A 23,376-nucleotide genomic window follows, 5' to 3' on the forward strand; every position below is an offset into this window, starting at 1 on the left:
ATTATTGTTTCTATAGCAACAGCTCATTCACAGGCACTTGTATGGTGGATGATCTACATAATCAGAGCCTGATAATAAATGGTTAAAAAACATGCTGTTATTTAACAAAGAATTATAAAACTTTATTTCTGACATGATGAAACCTTCTGCAAGAACACATTTATTTAACATTTATGGAAGGAGTCTCCAGTGTCAGCACTAACACTCAGTAAGTTTTCTGCCAGGCTTTTGAGCTTTCTTGTTTCTTGGTAACTTGGCAAGCTGTGTTTTTTTGTCCTATTAACTTCAAGAGAGAGACAAAAAAGAGAGGCTGATGGAATGACTCTGTTTCATGGATGTTCCACAATATTAGAGGTAACTATAAATGGATAAAAGTACATGTCCTTCGTTAATAAATTAAAAATGTTAATAGTTGGTAAGTTGCTATGGTATCAGAGGAATAAAACATTTTGAGACATGCTGTAATAGGAAAATAATCAACTTCAGGGTGGTCACAGACTTTACTTCATGTCTGGCTCATCACACCACCTCCTTGACAAGAAGCCGTAGTTTGAACACTGAGCTACTCAAGAACTAGTGCACAAAATAAAGACACGGCATGAAGCATTAGATGGGCAACAGCAACAACAGACTATTAACATCAACAGACACCAAGCAACCAAAATGAGAAAACATAGAACTTATCTAAAGACAATAATCCAGGGAGAAATGAGGGGAATAAACGAAGAAAGAGTTCAATATATGCAAGAAGGTGCCCTCTGGCAGCTTGGCGGTGAATTGTCCTTGGTGGAGGTGATTATTTATTTTTCTTACATAATTAAATACTGTTTAATGTAAGAAAATGCTATGACCAAAAAAATACATCCAAAATGCATCAACATACTTCATGAAAAATTTGGTCAGAATATTTTGGGATCATACAAAAAGTTACAATCATTAACCCTGCCCCTAAGCTAGTCCCAGCTAGTCATTCCTTAGGCTTGTCACAATTATGAACTTTTGTACAATGATAAATGGTCACGCAAACAATTGTGATCAATTATATATTTTTTGTTCTTTTGCTTCTATATGCCTGTCATGCGACGGAGATGGAGATGGAGACGGAGACGGATGAAACTGCAGTCTGAAAGTTTATTAAAACTGGCAGACAAATCCGAAATGTTAAGCAAACTCGAAAACAGGGGCAGGCAGAAAGTCAGGAGATCAGCAAACAGCAATTCAGAGGCAGAATCCAAAATGCAAAAACCAACAAACAAAGCCAGATCAAAAAAAAACCAGGATAGCAGCCACATAAACAAAGGCTTGGTAAGTCAGGTAAGTGTACACCGAGCATTACTTCGCAAGAAGTCATTGTGAAAGTCCGTATATACAGGGTGCAGGAGTGATTGGAAACAGGAGTGCCTTGTCAGTACTCAGTGAGTGTGATCTTGCCAGTGTTTGTATGCCGCAGTGTCTTCTGGGAAGTAGTGCTCGGTGGATTCTTGCATTGGCGTGACAATGCTAAGAAATAATGTAATAATGCACATGCGCTTCTTGAACAGCCATTTACATTGAATATATACATAAATTCAGTTTGTTTGCATAATTATATAAAACCTTTTATTGAAAAATGGCATATTACTAAACAATAATCCTAGTGTTCTGGAAAAAAAAACTGTCAATGAATAATGTATTGTGGCAAAAACAAGCCATATTTATGTTCTCTTTAAGTTTAGTGAAAGCAGCCAAAATATTGATGAGTTACATGACAAATCGTAGCTGCAGTCCATAAATCAAAGCCTTGGACCAAGAATAATAATAGGATGGCACTGAAATTTTATTTTATCCATTAAATCATTGCAAATGAACCTTATTTACTAACACATTCTTTTTGACAGCTAATTGCAGTAAATCTAAATGAAGCAAATCTGCATTCGCTGTTATGCACTTTGGATCTCAATCAGTATGGAAAAGTAATGGCACAGTTCATTATAAAAGATTTGCCAGTGCTTTCTGAGGATATTCCAGACTGTCTTGAAATGCTTGACGAATTTTAATAACCAGAAGAGAACGTCTAGTCGTCACTGTATCAACGAAAGACCACAAAGCTCCCACATATGGTGCATATTATGGATAATTAAAGTGAATTATTTAGTGCTTGGCCCCATCAGGAGAGAGAAATGTCGCTGCTTAATTTATGGCTGGTATTGATTTTATTTTTTGCTTTAATGCAAATCTGTTCACAGTAAAGCATAGAATCCATCCACTTAAGACTTTAAAACTTAAGAATTCTTGATTCTGATTGGTCAGAAGGTGTTGATTCATTTTCTATTACAGCATCCCTGATGGTAGTAATGCATTTATTCTAATGTTTTATCATTTTTTAGTAGCAAATGAGTCAAAAACATACTGATATGATGAAGCATTCTGAAAGGAGTCTCCAGTGTCAGCAATTGTAACAGTCACTAAGTTTTCAGGTATAAGAAAGTCTTCACAATAGAGGCTTGTGTAAGAAAGACTGTTTATAACTGCTATAATGTACGTGACAACTTGTTTTGTGGATGTTCCACAACATTAAATATAACTATAAATGGATAAGAAATAAGATCTATAGTTCATTATTAAATTTTTTAAAAATGGTAATCATTGGCAAGTCACTGTGGCATAAGACAAATAAAACAGTTATAAATTGTTGATTATTTTTTTCTGTAACAGCACGTCCCATTGTCTTTTACTCCTTACTTAGCAGTCTATTCACTAATGTAAAGTCAACTAGGAATTAAACAGCATATCAGCCATATCATATTAATGCTCTCCACCCCATTTAACTGTTCTGACAGAAGAGCCATAATTTATGTTCCTTATCAACACATTTATCTCTTTGTTACTAAAGTTGGATTTCCTCTTTAATCCTGAGCTTCTTGACAGCTCTGCGGTTGACCATTTCCACTATGTCACAGTGGCTTATGAAGTGCAATGTGCTCCTCACAGAGTACATTTAATAGGCACAGTTTGAATAGTAATTTGAACATTCCAATAGTAAGATGCATTGCAAGTACTTTTTTTTGCAACTGCTAAACCTCCTCTGGTAATCAGTTCCTTTTAAAATAAAATAGAATAAAGAATAAATTTATTGTCATTGCTCAAGTACAACAAAATTGAATTGCAACATCCTTACTGGATGCTCTACGTATACATTAACAAATCTACAATATGGTCATTTACGGTGATGCGAGGTGATTTATATATACACTCCTGGGCAAAAAAAAAAAAAAATGGGCCAAGCCCAAAATGGCAAATATTAAGCTTTTAATGTTCTTAAGAACAAATCCATGGTCAGAAAATTAGCAAGAATTAAACAAATGCACTCCTGAGAGCTCCTGCTGGTTTACTTTCGCTGCAGTGAACTGTTTGGTGAAAAGCTAGAAACAGGGAAATTCAGGGAAATTCAAACTAACACATGTCTGGGAGTACAACATTTTCCAAAGATATCTTCTGGGAAGTTTTATTTCTTAAAAGTTTAGTCATTATTTGGTTATCTGCCACACCTGATGCAGCCCATCAAGCACCACAAGGCTTAAACATTTAAAGAAATCAAAGGGACACGCTATCCCATCAGCCAATCATGTGGCAGCAGTGCAGTGCATAAAATCATGCAGATGCAGGCCAGCAGCTTTGGGTAATGTTCACATCAACCCTCAGAATGGGGAACAAATGTGATCTCAGTGATTTTGACCATGGCATGATTGTTGGTGCCACATGGGCTGGTTTGAGTGTTTCTATAACTGCTGATCTCCTGGGATTTTCACGCACAACAGTCTCTAGAGTTTACTCAGAATGATGCAATAAAGACAAAAAACACCCAGTGAGTGGCAGTTCTGCAAACGCTTGAATGCCACAGCCTATTTCAGTATTGTTGTTGACCATGTGCATCCCTTCATGGCCACAATTTACCCATCTTCTAATGGCTACTTCCAGCATGATAATGCACCGAGTCACAAAGCAAAAGTCGTCTCAAACTGGTTTCATGAACATGGCAATGAGATCAAAGTTCTTCAGTGGCCTTCCCAGTCACTGGATCTGAATCCAATAGAACCCCCTTTGGGATGTGGTAGAACAGGAGATTTGCAGCATGAAAGTGCACCTGAAAATTCTTCAGGAATTATTTGATGTAATCAAGTCAACATGGACCAGAATCTCAAAGCAATGTTTCCAAAGTCTTGTGGAATCCACGCCATGAAGAATTGAGGCTATTTCGAGAGCAAAGGGAGGCCCTACTCATAAATAGTGTGTATTCCTGTATGGCAATGCAAACATCATAGACAGTGTAGAAGTATAAGCATAAGTAGTTGCATTTTATAATTGTTTAGACTTTAGATGTGCAAAGTAACAGCAGAATTTATGACTAGGAGGTTGAGGTCATTTTTAAAGAGCAAACTACCTCAATAGAGTGTACTTACATTAAGCTGGAGTGATTCTGTCCACTGTCCGATCACTCTATAACTCGGAGAGCTGCTATTGTTGATCTGGTACTGAAAGAGATCATAGCGGCCTGGCGCATCTCCGTTCTGGTTGAACGTCACAGAAGTTCCAGCACTTCCTGAAGGAAAAAAAAATCAAAAGGCAACATTGATTTATTTTGGTGATAATGATTACCACGGTATGAATTCAGCACGGAAGATTAGACTTGGATGAGAAAGTATGGAGACCCAATTGAGCAGGGAAATTTATATGTGGCCCACGCTGTTCTGTTTTCACATTCCTCCACATGCTTTTAAAGACAATCGCAAACCGTTTTCTCAGCAGAGAAAGGGACAGAGTCAAAATCTGCACTCGCTGATCTTTCCTTGTTCTGTTATTGCTAGGCTATTATGCAGGCTATTGCTAGCTCAAGGTACATCTATTGACTATTCTCAATAGAAGAAGTGTTCTTTTGTTGTGGTTTGGAATAAAAAGATCAAGGAGCCCTTGGGTGAGGAGTTTGGGCCTGACACTCATTCAGGTCCCTTGTCTGCTTCTTTGGAAAAGCTGTTGGTTCTGAACAAAACAAATGACAATGATAAGGTCACTCTTTTTACTTCAGCTGAATATAGATGAATGTTTCTCTTCTGCACTCTTTATTAGTTGCACTTGTAGAAGCGTGAACAGCTCGCAGAGCTTGGAGCCTCCTTGGATGTTAAGTTCACACTGTTAGAGCGCTCGAGGCATTTTTTAATGGAGATTAAAATGTATTAAGTTCATTGATCAATGTATTATTGCATTATATATAAAGGAAGAGATGTGCAAAAAAATCTAATTTACCCAACTTTTTACTTGTACTACATTTAGTCAATCGACCAAGACATGTTTGATGCCTGATGTTTCGATTTTTTATGTGTCTGCTGGCAATGTGCCAACAATGAGCCATTACAAGGTAGTTTACAAGCATGTTGTCTCATAAACATCTGCTTAAACTGCACCCAGTTCTTCACTAATGTTCTCAGACTCGCACTCAGACCAATGTTACTCAGAAAATTAAGAAATTTCTGTATATATAAACACTGTGATATTATTGGGCAGCTTATAGCAATCTATTGTATAGAGTTTGATCATTTACCCTCTTGCCCATCCTGTCTGATATCTGTCTCCTTGTCCCTTTTTTTAAAGGCTTGCCTGAGACTCTTATCAATTACTAATAATTTAACTATTAAAAAAGCATGAGCTTTTTCACAGCTCTCTTGTTGACCATAGTGCACTGGAATTTAGCTCTTGCCTTATCTCTACCTAAGAGTGATGCAGCAGCGCTTTAGTCCTTTAGTCTGCCCAGCTATCTCACCTCCTTATCTGTACACTGCTCAAACAGATCAACTTCCAATGCTTCAACTTTTTTCCTGCTCATACCACCATCAACCCCACTGTCAACTCTGCTAACTAGCGAAGTCGACTCTTTATCGGAGTCACGTAACTGTATCATGTAACTGCACTGCATTCTGAACCACTGAGTATAACATTTGCATCAACATTACCACTATTCTATGTTGGATTTCTTATTGGATTTCTGTCCAATAACAATGTCCTCCCGTGATATCAGTGTGACTCACAGCTACTAACCTCTCACAAAAATAATGTAAATACAGCCCCAGCCAACAAATTAGCACCAGAGCTGCTTAGGAGATCACAAATATATTCATATAAACATAACATGTTTCAGGGTACAGTATTTAAATTAAATTACATAGATAATATTCATGTATGTAAAGATTTGGTCACGCACTAGAAAGCGTTCTTCTGGTTGTCTAAGGAGGTATATTGGTTTCCTAAATGGAATTTCTGTCCATGATTTTTTTTAGCAATGAACCTTTTCTGGCACCTTTCTTTTAAAGTATATATTTACAGATACAATTTGGAGTGAGATAGACTTCCACAACTTTTATCTGCATAAGCCTTGTAGGTGCATAAGCCTTGTACAAATTACAAAAGCAAATGTTGGACATCAAACACGTCTTGGCTGTTTGACTACTTTGGGATAAATGAGAATTGTGTAAATTAGGTTTTTTTCGCCAAAGCTTTCCTTTAATGAGTTGTACAAGCTGACAAATCTCTCGCTGTTCACGCGTCTCCACCTGCTCTGTTAGCCAAAAATGTGACAGTCTATCCCTGTCTTATCACTGCAGCCATTGTTGTTTATGTCGACCATTTCCAAAAAAAGCCAGTGCAAAAAAAGAATGTGCAGCATTTTTCCTCCTCGGAAAAACAATTCTCTCAGGGGTAAAATAAATAAATAAATAAATCAATAAAAAAAAAACCCATGAAGGCCAAGAAGCGATTAAGGCATGATTCTGAATCGCTACACAAGAATGAAATGGCTGTGCCACACTGAGCCATGAGGGCTGGGCAATCTGCTGCTGAGCTTTTTGCACTTCATTATCCCCGCACTGTAGTGCCACCTGCTGCAGTTTCAGCTTTTAGTCAGAGAACCTGAGGCAAGAGAAAATGGATGCACAGAGTGTCTCGCTCCTACCAAATGCTCACAAGAGTCAGAGTGACAAGGAGCCTGCAAAGAGGTAACTATTCTTCTCAAGAACTCTTTGTCAGCAATCACGCAGCTAAATTGCAGCTTCAAAGCCTTTCACGACGTCCCTGTTAACTAGCCTGGTTACGTGGAACGCCACGAGCATTTTGAAGGTGCAATTTAGCTTCGTGATCGCTGTGAGGGAGAGATATTCATGTTACATTAGAACAGGTACTGAGAGCGAGAGAGACCACGAGCCACAAGAAGAGAAATAGTGGAAGCAGCGAGCATTTCTGTCACATAAACTGGAGAGCCGAAAGAGAGCAACGTATGTGCAACTTTATAGTTTGTGTGGTTAAAAAAAAAGAAAGAATGAAAAATTATTGATATAGAGAAATTTATTATTACTATTATTATTATTATTATTATTATTAAATGTGTTTTTTTTGTTTGTTTATACAGTGAGGGGAAATACGTTTTCACACACTTCTGCTTTTATTATTTAATATACTTCCAGTGCAGATTAACACCCATACTGTAAAGTCTTTTGACTTTCTACTTATAAATATGAACAAAAAAGTATGTACACATAAGCATAAATAAAAACATGTCCAAGTATTTGGACACTATGTTAAAAATATACAGTATATGACAAGGTTATATAAAAATAAATCAAATTTTAGATATACATGCTGCAAAAAAATTGCACGTTGTCATTATAAAACACGTTGTCATTGGTTGGGAAGATTTCACGCAACAAGTAGCAGTCATGGTAAGGGTGAAGGAGCTTCATATAGTTCTCACGGACAGCAATATTAATCAGTCGACAGGGAAAAACTACAGGGCCAGAGTAAAAACCTTAAACATCCCTGTCACTGCAACTGGCTTGATAATATACAGGAGAAAAGTTCATGGAATCTGGACATGTGCGCCACACAAGATTTCACAATATGCTCTCAGAATAATGATTAGGAAAGTAAGAGAGAAGCCATCAGTCACTTGAAAGGAGTTGCAGGATGACCTGAAAGCAGCAGGAACAAAAGTTCCACAATCAAAACCTACACACCATGCAGCTCCTTTGCTAAAAAAATAAATACAGAGACTCGTGCCTAAAATTTCCACACAAGCATTTGGACAAATAAGAACTCTTTTGGAACAAAAGATGAAATAAAAATAGAACTCTTTGCCAATAATTCAGCATCCAGATGTCTATGGAAATACTCAGATAATTAAAATTAAAACCACAATGCTGCAAAAACCTTATTATCAACAACGGCTGTGATAATATTCATAATTTTAAGAAATGTTTTGATTATTTTGAGATACTGGAGCATATTTTTTAAATAAATGTTTTATTATTACCTAGTAAATGGTGCAATTCTGTCTTCAACTAGCAAAAACAGATTTTCGCAAATATAATACCTGCTTTTCAGTTGTGCTGCTTTGTGAATGTTATTGCTTTTCAGGCTTAGTAACTCACACTGTGGGTGCAAAATGAATTTATTGGCATAAACATCACCATATTAATAAATGTCATGGTTTTTTTTTTCAGGTTTTATAAAATTTGCTTGTGTTTCTACACACACAAATCCTTCACCAACTTAAGGCCAGTTAATATGTGGGACTGTCAGACTTTACAGGAATGTAGAAAAGGAGGAGTTCTGTAGAAAATAGTTTAACCAGTGAACAGTGAAGGGACAGTGAAATGAAATATGAAATGAAATATGAAAAGAAATATCTCAGACTGTGAAGGGGATGGGAGGGAAAGAAGAGTCAGAAAGAAGGGAACAAGAATATTAACTGCTTTATATATGATAAGGAGGATTTTGAACTGAATAAGTTCTTTTATGGGGAAGGAAGTCACTAAACTGTAATATCTCTTCTTCTTCATAAAATGGCACAAGGTCTCACTGATCCGAAAAGAACAGCAGATAAAATGGAACCAGAAAATGGAACAAAAATCATTTTGGTTGCGTGCTATAAGCAGAAACTAATTACTGACATCATTGTACATTCCATGCATTGTTCCTATGACCGTATATTAAGATACTAAGATGTTAATCTTACAAGAGATATGTTTTAGTGTTGGACCTTCTACATACATCAAGGTTTATTAGTATGCACTGAGTTTGCCCAGCTGTTTCGTGATCTTGCTCGAGGCTACAGTTTTGAAGAACCCTTTGAAAGCTGGGTAAAAATGACAACTGGCCAACTTCAAGAGAATGATTTTTCTCCACATCTGTGTGCAGGATTGTTTCATCACTTAAGAGTAAATAACTCATGGATAAATAGAAAAGCAGCATTTCAGAAATGAAAGCTGTTGCTAGACAAATTGTCATTGTCAATAATAAAGAACTAGATGCATTTTGAGGCAGATGTTTATAGAATAATTAAATAAATAAATAAATAAATAAATAAATAAATAAATATGACTTGCTATGTACATTACCCTCGAAGCTCCAACGCAAATTTAGAGAACCAAATAATGGGCACCAAACAAGTTCTGGGCGATTGACTGCATTTGGTTAAAAAAAAAAAAAAAAAAAAGAAGAAGAAGAAGAAGAAAAATGTGTGAATATGAATTATCAAATGAAATTTCTCAATTTGCTGCTGATAGAAGTAACAGGATGAATTCTGAAGTGTATAAAGCTACTTTCTGCTCAGATTCAGTCAAATGCTGCAAACCTCATAGGACAGAACTTCATAGTACAGATGGATAATGACCCAAAACGTACCACGAAAGCAACTCAAGAGCTTCTTAAGGCAAAGAAATGAAATGTTCTTAAATGGCCGAGTCAGTCACCTGACCTTAACCCAACTGAGCATTCTTTTCATTTACTGAGAACAAAACTGAAGGCAGAAAGACTCACAAACAAGCAGCAACTGAAGGCGGCAATGCAGTAAAGGCCTGACAAAGCAGCTCAAGGGAGAAAACTCAGCATTTGTGGATGTCCATGGGTTCCAGATTTCAGTCAGTCATTGACTGCAAATGATTTGCATCCAAGTATTAAAAATAATTTTAATATTTATGATTGTTACTTTGTCCAATTACTTTTCAACCTGTGAAAATGGAGGGATTATGTAAAAAAAATAGCTGTAATTCCTAAACCGTTCATGCAGTATTTTTGTTAAACCCCTTGAATTCATTTCAAATCTACTGTGGTGGTGTACAGAGGCAACATTACGAAAATTGTGTCACTGTCCAAATACTTATGGGCCTGACTGTACATACTGTATGTAGTGTATAGGGTAAGAATATAGCAGATATGCATTTGTCAGTTTTGAGCTGTGTTATTCCTGTATTATCCCTAGCTCCTGTTTGAGTATGGATCACCCTGGCATTTATTTTCCTGCTTGTTAGCCAACCTTTGCTTTGGAATATTAACATGATTGTTGCAAATACGCAAATAACTGTTACAAAGCCAAATCATAAGAAAACGAATGTTGCAGTTTGTAGTTTTTCTCACAACTTTATCCATACATAATTTCCTGCTTGTTAGAACCTGATTTATTTGTTAGTTGAGATTGTTCATGTGTGTTATTGTGCTCCATACTGTGTAACTGTCCTCATTACAATCAATACTGAATGCTGATGACGTATAATAGATAATACCAGCTTTTAAAGTTGCCATACTTACTGCGTTGTTAATTTCGTTTGCTGGTATATTGCTTTCAAATCATGTTGTAAATCTAATCCAAGGGTTAAGATATCCAGTCTAATGCTTTGCATGTGTTGTTTATGCAGGTCTATAGCCTGCAGTGTTCTTGTATTCCCTCTAGCCCTGGATGGACCATCACTCATAAAGATCGTATGTGTGCTTCAGAAAATGAGACTGGGACTATCGAGACACATTCATTACATTCGGCTTTATTTGTTGGTACAACTAATAGGAGATGTCTTTGCTTACCGGGAGAGCAACTTCACAGGCAGTTGAACAGCAAATGAACACCATTGAGAGCTTGGTGAATTATATTAAAAGAGCAGAGAAAGATCTGTTCCATGTAGGAAGTAACATGCCATAGCACGAAAAAAAAAATCTTTTACATTTACTTTAATATATCAGAGTTGCACTTTAATCTGAGCTTTGGCGACAAAACGTGAAGTATTTTATTCTAGCAGGATTTTGCTTCATTCTTTATTTGCAACATGAACTATAAGTAACTTAGACCTGTATCAGAGTTGAGTTAAGTGCATATTATCAGGAGCTAATAACAAAATTTCTCACAATGATATTCAGACTTTGGATTTTGTCCCATTTATCTTGTGCAGTATTAAGTAAAGCATCATTGTCTGACAGTTTGATTTTACCACAATATGTGAAATTGATGTTTTGCACTGTAAATACATTCAAAACACTATGTATTAAATATATAAATGTAACACTATTGATTAATAGTATCATCCATGAGGTGACAGCATCTTAACTAGAGACACTGTTCATCTTAGGGACCAATTTTTTATGGATAAAGTTATGAATGAACTTAAACTGAGGGGGAAAACTTTAATTTAATTTAACAAATCAAAATAGCAAATTAAAACAGTGATAAAATGTGCACTTATTACAATATAATATGGTCAGATGTCCACAAACTATACTATATATATATATATATATATATATATATATATATATATATATATATATATATATATATATATGTTAGTATAGTGTATTTTTGTAAGGCTTGCTCTTATATCATCATAGTAGTCTTGTTTTTTTATTTTTCATTTTAACATAGTATTACATTTGACAGCAAGACATTTTTTGTGTGTGTGTGTGTGTGTGTGTGTGTGTGTGTGTGGTGGGGGGATCCAGATGCTACTGAAAAACCCCATCTCAGACACTTTCGGGCAAGCTTGGTGGAGTGAACTATACACAACTTTTGGACTGGTGTTGCCAATGCTAAATATAGCCTTTAGAATGAGTGCTTGAGTGAATATCTTGTGTAACATATCATTAAGTAAGAGCACAGTTCATTGGGCTACATGCCAATTACATAAGCATGTTCTGATATAAACCTACTTTAATAATTACTAAGCCTTATTCCAGCAGTGGCCAAGTATAATAAAGAGTGCTTCTGTAGCGTGATAACACGATCCTTAAGTGAGTCTTCTTATTTTGCTTTAAAGGTTTGTGTATTTTTGCGGGTTAATAGACAAAATAAGTTTTCTAGACAATATATTTTCTATGATGAAAATAATCATGATGAAAATATTTTGTCTACATATTTTCTATGATGAAAATATTTTGTCTACATATTTTCTATGATGAAAATATTTTGTCTACATAGACCTGTAATAATAGACTGCAAAAAAAATTTAGTAGCAGTGGCAAGGATAATGGTTCATTGGGCAAATCTGATTCAAAACATTTTGCATTCAAGATTACGAGGCTGACTTGTGATGAACTAAAGCACTCTGTATGTCATTAGAGTACCCTGTGCTTTTGTTCCTGTCTCACCGCATGAAGTTCTTTGTGCCATGGAGATTTATTTATTTACTTACCATTGAAGTTGATGTTGCGGATGTATTTGAGCAGCTTCTTGCCACCGGCAGCTTCCATCTCAGAGCAGACACCCGACTGCTCAGGACACAAATCTTTGTGCATGTTGTGTAGCGCATGTGCCATGGCGTACACTGCGTCGATTACAAACTGCACCTTCCCCTCCTGCTCATACTTGGAGTCGATTCCTATCCGTTCCTGGCCTAAAGGGTAAAAAGACACAAAAACTTAATTTTTCTGATTTTTGGATAAATTGAATACCTGACATTTCTTTTTTTAACAGTAGTGACAGAAATATCAAACAGATTTCAGTGTTTTTTTCCACTCACAACCAGCACATTATCTGAAACTTTAAAAAAGCACTGCCCACTTCATAATCACTTTATGTCATACTGTATATCCTTGAAAAACCATTTCCTGATATCCATGTTTCCTGGTATCCATGTTTCCTTTATAAACCCCACTAACGAGAACTGGTTTTTTTTCCTCAAAAACATTTTTTTTCTATATTCAGAGCCAAAAAGCTACTTTCTAGATGACCTGCATTCATAAAATGTTTATAGGACTCAAAATGCACAGTCCTATCCCTATTTAGAAGGATATAGCAGAGGAATTTCTGAAAATGTTTGTAATTTTGGATTTATTTTATTTTCCCCATTTTTACACTAAAGAGGGCATAAAATATTTTATAAGAATGTATAGATGGTATTTAATGGATTACACAATAAAGAAATGATTTGCCAACAAAGTTTTCTGTAAAAGTCTTTCACTTTAACTTGAGAGTGTCTTTACAGTGAAATGAATGAACATAATAATTCTGACAACATCAAAAGACTAGATTTTTTAGTTTTATTAAGTATGCAAATGTATGCATATTTAATTAGACTGAGCCTCATTTGCATAAACACATTGTATAAATGTCAGCAATCAACTGGCAATGATTATGATTATGATTATGCTATCTGTTGTTTAAAAAAAACTGCCTTAAACCGTTTGTCCATAACGCAACATGAAACCTATCAAAGCCCTTCATAACAACTGATAGAAATGTATAAACACATTTATAATCAAGGTTACGTATGCTTGTTTCCCTGCACTGTACAAATAGCAATGTCATCATCTGACCTCAAGCTATAAAAGGCTCCTGCTGCGTCACGCCTGTCCTCTGCCCATTCTCATCAACCCAAGGTAACCCAAGGTGGTCTGTAAAACTGCTCTAACAAAATAGCTAACGAAAATCTGTAACATGTCAGCTCCATTGAAGATCATTTGGGCCAAATAATCAGACATCGCAGATCTTCTCACAGCTAAAATCTGGTCCTATTCTAAAGGGTGATTTGGCCACTGGGTTAAAATTAGTCAGTGGGTTAAAATTATACAGTGTATGCCCCACATTAAACCATATGTTAATAATTTATTTTGAGAAGTACACTATATGGCCAAAAGTATGCGGAACCCTGGCCATCACACCCATATGTGGGCTTTCCCCAAATTGTTGACACACAATTGTCTAGAACGACTTTGTATGCTGTAGCATTACAATTTGCCTTCACTGGAACTAAAGGGGCCAAACCTGTTCCAGCATGACAATCCCCCTGTGCACAACGTGAGCTCCATGAAGACATGGTTTGCCAAGGTTGGTGTGACCTGCACAGAACCCTATGGGATGAATTGGAATGCCTCCTCACCCTACATCACTGCCTGACCTCACTAATGCTCTTGTGGCTGAATGAGCAAATTCCCTAAGCCATGCTCTAAAATCTAGTGGAAAGCCTTTCCATAAACAGCAACGGGGGGACAAACTTTGCAATGGGATGTTCAAGATGCACATATGGGTATGATGGTCAGGTGTCCACATACATGTGGACATATAGTGTACATGCAATAAAATGCATTGAATTGCCTTGTTGGTGAGACCAGAGGAGAATGGTCTGACTGGTTCGAGCTGACAGGAAGGGTACCGTAACTCAAATGACCATTCTTTACAACCGTGGTGAGCAGAAAAGCATTTCAGAATGCACAAAACCTTGAGGTAGATGGGTGACCGTAACAGAAGACCACATCAGGTTCCAGTCCTGTCAGCCAACTGGAATCTCAGGCTACAGTAGGCACAGGCTCATCGAAACTAGAGAGCTTGAGATTGAAAAAGACCAGCTGATGGTTTTCTAATTTTCAACTGAGTTTCAGTGGTCGCTGAGTGTATAACTGTATTTAATGGCATGTAAGTAAAATGCCAGAATATGGCCAAAACTCGTCTCTGTTCGGCACTCATCAAGAAGTTTTAAATATTCACTAAGATCCAGTTGGTGTATCAGACAAGATCTAAAGTGTTGAGAAGTCTCAGTAGGTTTGGGCTATTATCTATGACACGATCAAAAAGAACCAGCAGAAGAACTGAGGCTTATCGGGACTTAATTAAAATGCTTTTAATCTTCCCCAGTTGCTCACTTCTCTTCCCCTAGTGTTGCACTGATACAGACACAGTTATTGTGTTATTCACAAAAGGCTTTTTCAAACAGTGCAATTTCTTATCATGATCTATTTATTATTATGATTTTTTGATTTTCTTTTACGTCCTCCTGTACCACAGGGTGCCAATAACTGAAGGAACTCACACACTGACGTCTGTTAGATTCTATTAACTGATTTTTTCCTCTAATCTCCAAATATTTCTATGTAGGTCACTTCTATGTGGCATATAAATGAAACAGCAGTCTAATAGAATAAAGACTAGTATATATATATATTTTTTCAAAACACTTGTTTCCTATTGATAGAGGAATAAGAATAGTGATCACTGCAAATTGCATCCTTAGGGAGATTAGAGCAAGATTGCCCATGGCACAGCCGAGGTATAACTCAGCTTCCAAGCAGCAAATTCCACCTTTTTATTTGTTAAATTTTTTTGTAATTTTCTTTCCAATCTTCCACAAATTAGTCGCAGTGCACTCCCGCCTTGACACTGCTTGCCCTCCGAAGTCTCCCTAGCCTCCTTGGGGAGTCTCGCCAGCTGGCCTACAGTAAAGAGACTTCCCCAAAGCATATGCCAGGCAACTTAATCACTGCATCTGAACTCAGAATACTGCTGCAGAGACGCTATCATAGGGCAAGGTTAAGTCCTGTGGTGAATCATATTCTGGATCCTGACAGCACCATCAAGCTAAGGACATGCACTTTGATATGGGCTTCTCGTCAGGGAAGTTCTGTGGCCTCGACATGAAAGATGCCTGCAGAAAACGGATCCAGCAGGTGAGTCACAGGTTGCCGGCATCGAAGGGAAGACGGGAAAATGTCACAAAGACCCTTTAAGAAAAAAAATAGGAACGACCAATCTCATATGCTGGAGAATTGTTGAACCTAATACAACTACATTATTTAGGAATGAACAGATAATGTATTCTAAACAGATAGAAATACAGATACAAGTAGGAGGCACACTATGTTTTTTAAAGCTTGTCAGAAAGACTTATAGAGCATCTGGTTGAGGCTAGAGGTGTGCATCTCTACTGGGGATGCAAAAAAGTGGCACAAGTGGGAGGTTTTTATTTTTATATACTGTAGGGGCAATTGAGCAGTCAGACATGAAGCTTGCAGAGGAAAAAAAAAATCACGCATTTATGGCGTTTATTCCTTCATTCTTAGTAACTACATGGTCAGGGTTGCAGTGGTTTAAATTAAGCTACTAGTTTGTTTATATTTTGGGAAATAGTACCAACTAAATGTGTTAGAAAATATCACAAACAGGTCCAAACAAAAATTATTTTGAGAATGAGATTAAAATTCCTGCGCATATCTCTAGTTGAGACCAATTATGAACTGGAGTGATGTAGCTGAGGTTGAGGAACTGTCAGAGGATGAATTCAAACACCTTGCAGACAGTTCTTGGTTTTTCCAGTGCTTTCTGAGATATAGTGGTACAGTTTATATAGAATGTTAAAAAAACAAAACAAAACAAAAAAAAAAAAAACATCTGAGCCATGCCCACTTCAGGTTTAAATCTGAATCCAGATAGGGATATATATATATATATATATAATAGTTTTGCAAATGTATATATAATTGAAGTATGTCACTCGACTCACTCATACTGTGGGTGTAACACAATGCCACTATCTGTATCAATGTCTTTGTGTTACACCCACAGTACAAGTGAGTCAAGTGACATACTTCAATTATATATACATTTGCAAAACTATCCCCTTTAAAGGCAAGATATAAGATGACCACAAGATGGAATTTTAGTAGGAAAGAGTTTAAATTCAGTTGATCCTAAGAAATATAAATAAATAATAAATCTAGGAGCCACCATGAAGCCACAAAGATCCTTCCACATAATGTTATCACTTCTGCTGGGATTTATTACACTTCTCTTGCACCAACAAAAAGTTCTTTAAGAAACCAAAATTGGTTCTTCTATGGCATCATTACAAAGAACACTTCAAGCAGCTTTATTTTTATGAATATGAGTACTGTATATTCTCTATTCTCTTCATGTCTCAAACTTGCAATAGTTCAAGAATTAGATGCCTGTCTCCAAACTTTAGGGTGTCTAAATGAATGTGAGTAACTCTCTAAAAATGTCTATTTTGTCTTGTTTTAATGAGTGTTATAAATCATGAGTGGTGGTGCTGAGTTACTGTGGTGGTGCTCTTATTATTATTATTATTATTATTATTACGATGTTCTAGTTCTAATACATTTTCCTTCCACTGTAACAACTCATTTACATGGACTTGTAAACATAATCTAAGACTAATAAGAAACAGATTCTAAAAATGTGTTGTTATTTCACAAAAAAAAAACTTATAATCATTAACATGGTGAAATTTTCTGTACGGAGATGTTTATTTAACATTTCTGGAAGGAGTCTCCAGTGTCAGTGCCTTGTAAACAGTGAGTTTTCCAACACTGGAAACTGTTTTTTTTTTTTTTTTTGGCTTTTTTAAGACCAAGAGAGAGGTAAAAAAAAAAGTGAGGATAATGAGAGAATGATGTTTATAGCTGTGAAGTGAGAACAAGCATCAACACATTTCCAAAACATTAAATGAAACTATAAGTGGATAAAAAGTATGACATTGTTCTTTAATCAGTTTTGAAATAAGTTTTAACAGGATGAACTACTACAGCGTCAGAAGTAATTCATAGATGTTGATTTGCTGGTGACCACCTGAAGCAAATCTGCCTCCAAACTCTGCCTTTGTTCTGAAACAAACCAATGTGGCCGTTTGCAACTACCATGCCACATCATCCACAAAACAAAAAGCGTATCTGTAGTCGGAGCTCCATTCACAAGAGTTCTATTGATCGCGAAAATACCCACAAGGCCTTTCAAAGCTAATTAGCGACTACTGTTCTGCTAAGTGGGAAAACTACAAAAGTGAAGAAAAGCTCCCTTAAAAGAGGAGTGAAATGTGACTAATTATCTTTCCCACACGATGTTACATACATGCTGTCAAACATGTAATGATCAGGCATTGTTCAGTTAAAAGTGAATTTGATCTCTGCTTGCTGAGAGAAGAAAAAAGGCAGGAGAACGGGGGTGTTTTCTTCTCAGAAATATATGGAGAAATGTGTTGTCATGCTCATTATACTAATGAGATAATGCAGTACAAGGCGTCATCAAAAATGGAAGTGATCTCCGAGTCTGGGTTACAAAGATAAACACACCATGTAATTATGATGAATAAATGGATTTGAAGAAACTGACAAGTAACTGAATGAGGCCCAAAATGGCAGGGGGAAAAAAAGCTGTCTGTTCATTTTCTACCCAGAATTCCAGGCTAGATTTTTTTTTTTTTTTGGTCACTATCTTCAATCTAACAGTTGATGTGATCATGCATGTCAAGCTTTTTATCCATATGGTTTATAAGACCATACCAAAAAGCCATCTGTAACAAAACCTCTTTCTTTTCATTTAAAATGCCATAAATACTCTGAGGCACTCCATGGATTTTAATAGAATGTGCAAAAGCATTTTTTTTCTCCTCAGCTGATGTATAACAGTGAACTCAGGAAACAAATGTATACTCCAAAACAAAATATAAAAGTCAATAGACATATGAGTGTTTATGAATGTTATATTGAATGAGAGACATTACACATATCAATATTTTAGTGCCAGGCCGCCTTGCAGAAGTGGCTCTTGTAAATCTTAACCCTGAAGTATTTTTCATAGCAGTGACGTAAAATATTGGATGACAGGGAGCTGATATGCAGAAAGAATAAAAGGCCATTTATACACAGACTATCAGACAACATGATATTCCACAGGAAATAAATCTCCGGTTATAGTTCTTATATAATTATATGGTAATGTAGTCTAAGAGTATATACTCTATATAGCCAAATGTTTGTGGACACCTGACCATCACACTCAAATTCCTTCCCCAATCTGTTACCATTTATCATATGTCTGTATGCTGTAGCATTACAATTTCCCTTCGCTGGAACTTAGAGGCCCAAACCTCTTCCAGCATGACAATGTCCCTTGTGAACAAACGATGAAGGCATGGTTTGCCAAAGTTGGAGTGGAAGAACTCGAGTGACCTGCAAAGAACCCTGACCTCTCAACCCCACTGAACACCTTTCGGCTTTCACCCGATATCAGGCCTGACCTCACTAATGCTTTCATGGCTGAATGGGCAAATCCTCACAGCCACGCTCTAAGATGTGGTGGAAAGCCCTCCCAGAGGAGTGGATGTTATTATAGCAGCAAAGGGGGGACTGAATCTGGGAGGAAAATGGCCAGGCTGGTTCAAGATGACAGGAAGGATGATAAGGCAACTGAAATAACCACTCTTTCTGCTCACTCTGTGGTGAGCAGAAAAGGATCTCAGAAAGAACAAAACGTAGAAACTTAGACGTGGATGGGCTACAACAGCAGAAGATCACATCAGGGTCCACTTTTGTCAGCTAAGAACAGGACTCTGAGATTACAGTGGGCACAGGCTCACCAAAACTGTACAGCTGAAGACTGGAATAAGACCAGATGGTGTTTTTCTGTTGCCCACTATACTGTAACTCTAAGCAGTCAGATATTACATGAATATGGAATGGAGTATGAATAAATAAACAAACGCAACTGATGATCTTATATGACCCTATTTTATAGTTTATGCAAATGAACCATATAATCAATCTCCTAAGAAGCATCTTTCCAGTGTTTGGTTTTGACTTATATTCTTCTGGTGTGCATAGCAATAAATATGCATATATGAATATATAATAGGCGACAAATGCTAGGGTAATTAATTGATAAATAAACAAATAAATAAATAAATAAATAAATAAATAAATGAATAGAAATTCTGGGCCAGTACCTGACTGGTGTCTCTAAACTCTCAACATATATGAGTCATACATGTGGAGTGTTTAAGCTGGTTAAACTGAGATTTATGAGTACTCTAATTACTGATATAAAATCTGTACTGAGGGAAGGATTATGATTATTGACGACATTAGCACATAAAGATGCCCGCTGTCAGGAGCATTGGGTAGATCAATAAAGAAATGTAATCCAGCACTGAATACAAATTACATGCCTAAACATGCAATCAGGGATGTAATCGCTTACAGTATATGAAAGCATAATTAATTTTATTACCTTTGCATAACTTCTAATCTAAATGATTTATTTAGTTTCATATACACTGACTATATACATATACTACAGAGTACTGACTGGCTCTTGGTTAGCCATTACTGACATAAAACAATGTAATAATTAACAAATTATTATTGCATGATTATTATATTTTATTATTATGTTGCTTCATGTTAGTTTATAGGAAGAATTTATGTGGTTTCCATGTACAGTATATATAAAAACGTCTTCACACCCTTGTTAAAATTCTAGGTTTTTGTGATGTAAATAAAAATAAATAAATAAACCAAGATCAATCATGATAAATCTTTTTCCATCATTAATGTGATTATAGTAACCAACAGAATTCAAGTGAAAAAAATTAGAAAGGTTTTAGGGGAAAAAAGAAAAACTTACAACAACCTTGTTGCCCAAGTGTGTACACCTTTCTATACTGGGGCATGTGACTGCGCTCAGAATTAACCAATCACATTTAAACTCATGGTCAAAAGTAATTATCATACACCTATCATCAGTGAAGTGATTCTGATTAACCCTAAATAAAGATCAGCTGTTTCTGTAGGATTTTCTTGACACCTTCTTGGTTTTATTCTACTGCTGAAGCCATGGTACACAAACAGCTTTACAAAGCATTTTTTTCATTTTTTACATCGTAAAAACCTGCAATTTTAAAGGGGAATGTAGACCTTTTATATCTACTGTAGCTCTATAAATATCACCTGTAAAAATCCTTCACATTCTTGTAGCCTGAGTAATATTTTGCTTATGAAGCTGGCCTCGTACTGCAGTATGTTTTAATTAGGTACAACTGAAAATGGCGAAATGAGTGAATTTCAATAACTTTTAGTCATACATCCCCCCACAACATAGTGTTTCCCCGTCAGAACAGGTTCCAAACCTGAACCTGAACATTTTAAGCGCTTACAGAACCCCTGAAAACCCCTTTTTCTAAGAGTGTTTGAGTTTGCATCAGACATCTAATATCAGAGGTCCTGAGCAGCCTTTCATAAATGTCAATCTGAACATCGCAATAGTGTACGGAAAATCCTATATGACTAGAAAGCAACCTTCAGTGTCATCCTGATTCCTGAAGCCAAACAGACTATATTCTTAGCTCTTAAGAATAAATACTTAGCTCTGCTGTGGCCCTTTACATCCTGCAAATGCTGATTGCATTAATGCAAATTTCAATCGACTTGATTCATATAATACAATTGATGAAATGAAAATGCACCTAAAGATGTTTGCACACTTTTTTCTCCCATTAAATAAACCTGTTGGGATTAAATTGCTTTCCATAATGACACTGCTTGCTGCAAATGCCTGTCTGCACAAGATTTCCATCACAACTTTCATGTTTATTGACAACTACCTAATTATTTCTCACTCTTGGATGCTGATTGAAAAAAAACAAAACAGAATGGATAGAAACAATAGACCATGAGTCTGTGCACTGATTAATATCAGCCATGATACAACAACAACGGGTCACATGGAATTACAAGACACATGATTTTAATATGTTGTAGATTTCAAGTCAAGTCAAGTGGGTTTTTATTGTCATTCCTCTATATAGCTTGTGCACTCCTGGGCAAGAAAAAAAATTGGCTAAGCCCAAAATGGCAAATATTAAGCTTTTAATGGTCTTAACAACAAATCATTGGTCACACTGTAAACTCTAATGTTGTCTTTACATAAACAATCCCATCATCAAGCCCATTGAGGCTTAAAAATTTAAAGAAATCAAAGGGAAAAGCTATCCCATACTAAGTTCCTTTAACTGTTTCTTTAATTCTTGCTAATTTCCTGACCAGTGATTTGTTGTTAAGACAATTAAAAGCTTAATATTTTGCCATTTTGGGCTTGGCCTTTTTTTTTTTTTTTTTTTTTTTTTTGCACAGGAGTGATTACATTGGAACGAAATGTTGTTTCTCCAGGACCACGGTACAACACAGAACAGTACGCAACATTACATAAAGTGCAATACACAACAGTGGGAGACAAGTGCAGGACAATAAAAACAGAGAACAGAACAATACATACACAGGACAATAAATACACAGAACATGGGCTGTAAACTCTAAACTATTCTGTAGTGAAGTAGCAATAATTATAGCAGCAATATTGGCAGCAGAAATGAGTTCCATAATAAAAAGTATCTGACGCAGCTTTGTAAAGTGCAGGTGTGCAGTGGTACAGTGGGATATTTACATTAAATAAAGATGTCGTGTTATTTTCCATAGTCTAATCCAGCTGCACCTTTCTGCAAATGCTGTGCCCAAATCTCAAATTCCTGCTTCTAACAAAAACTAATTCTGAATAAATTATTAACATAACAAATTACAGCCCTATGTGAGCTTATATGAACTTAAATGTTATTTCCATTGTCTATATTGCCTTTCTATCAGTAAATCAATAAAGATTTTTCACATAAAGTCCCTTCAATAGAAACCTGGCTATTTTTACTAATACATCAAGCTTGGTACACTTTCAGAGTTTGTTTATTGGAAAACCTGGGCTGATTTGAAGAGCTCTGTATTCTGATTTCTTTAAATTAGGGTCATAATTACCGCACAGGCGAACCGGGACAGCAACTTGCCAGCACTCGAGCTGGAGAAAGATACCAGAAGTCTGGAGAGATCAGTCCGTGCAAATTCTCCCTAACAATCTCGTTACCTCTTATTAGCGGGGAGGAGCAGCAAACAAGCCAAGCGTGCAATCATCCATGCGCTGGAATGTATCCAACAAGAACAAAACCACAAAGATCACGAATTCACAGACTTTCCACCCTGCCCCTATTAGATATCTTTAGAACCCTAGATAGTTTAAAACTTAAATAAGATTGGAATAAAGTTATATAAAATGCTTAAATATTGCAAAAAAAAGTTGGTGTATTGATAAATTTCCTTCAGTCAGGCAGTGTTTAATGAACCCTGAGCACACATAGGCTTGGATACATCGAAAAGCTCGGATTTACTAAGATTACAATCTACAAACACTAATTTGTGTGCACATTGGGATCCTTGAGTTTCCGCTTACAAGAAAGTTAAAAATCACTCACTCTCAAGACCTTTTTTGTTGGGTCTTGCAGGACCTCAGTCCTGATGCACACCTCTACTATGATCTCTGTGAGAAGACGCAATTTAAATTAAGTCTCTACATCAAATAATTTGTAAATTATTAAGCAATATGTAAGACATGATCGTTGATATTTGATATTTTGTCATGAATTATTAACGTTGTCAATTTTTCAGCTTCTTAGGATGGTGTGGTGCTCTTGGAGGCCTAGATGGAGTTGG

General features: G+C 36.3%; 1 protein-coding gene across 1 annotated transcript in view; it reads right to left on the bottom strand.

Moving 5' to 3' along the window:
* LOC113538091 (metabotropic glutamate receptor 7) overlaps positions 1 to 23,376 on the bottom strand; it is a 213,846-nt gene that overhangs the window by 56,860 nt on the left and 133,610 nt on the right. The window contains exons 6-7 of the mRNA XM_026932924.3: positions 12,477 to 12,677; positions 4,440 to 4,579 (exon numbers count right to left, since the gene is read on the bottom strand). Of these exons, the coding sequence (XP_026788725.2) occupies positions 4,440 to 4,579; positions 12,477 to 12,677 (341 nt within the window). The remainder of the gene's footprint in view (positions 1 to 4,439; positions 4,580 to 12,476; positions 12,678 to 23,376) is intronic.

This window comes from Pangasianodon hypophthalmus, chromosome 20, assembly GCF_027358585.1.
Source record: "Pangasianodon hypophthalmus isolate fPanHyp1 chromosome 20, fPanHyp1.pri, whole genome shotgun sequence".
NCBI lineage: Eukaryota > Metazoa > Chordata > Actinopteri > Siluriformes > Pangasiidae > Pangasianodon > Pangasianodon hypophthalmus.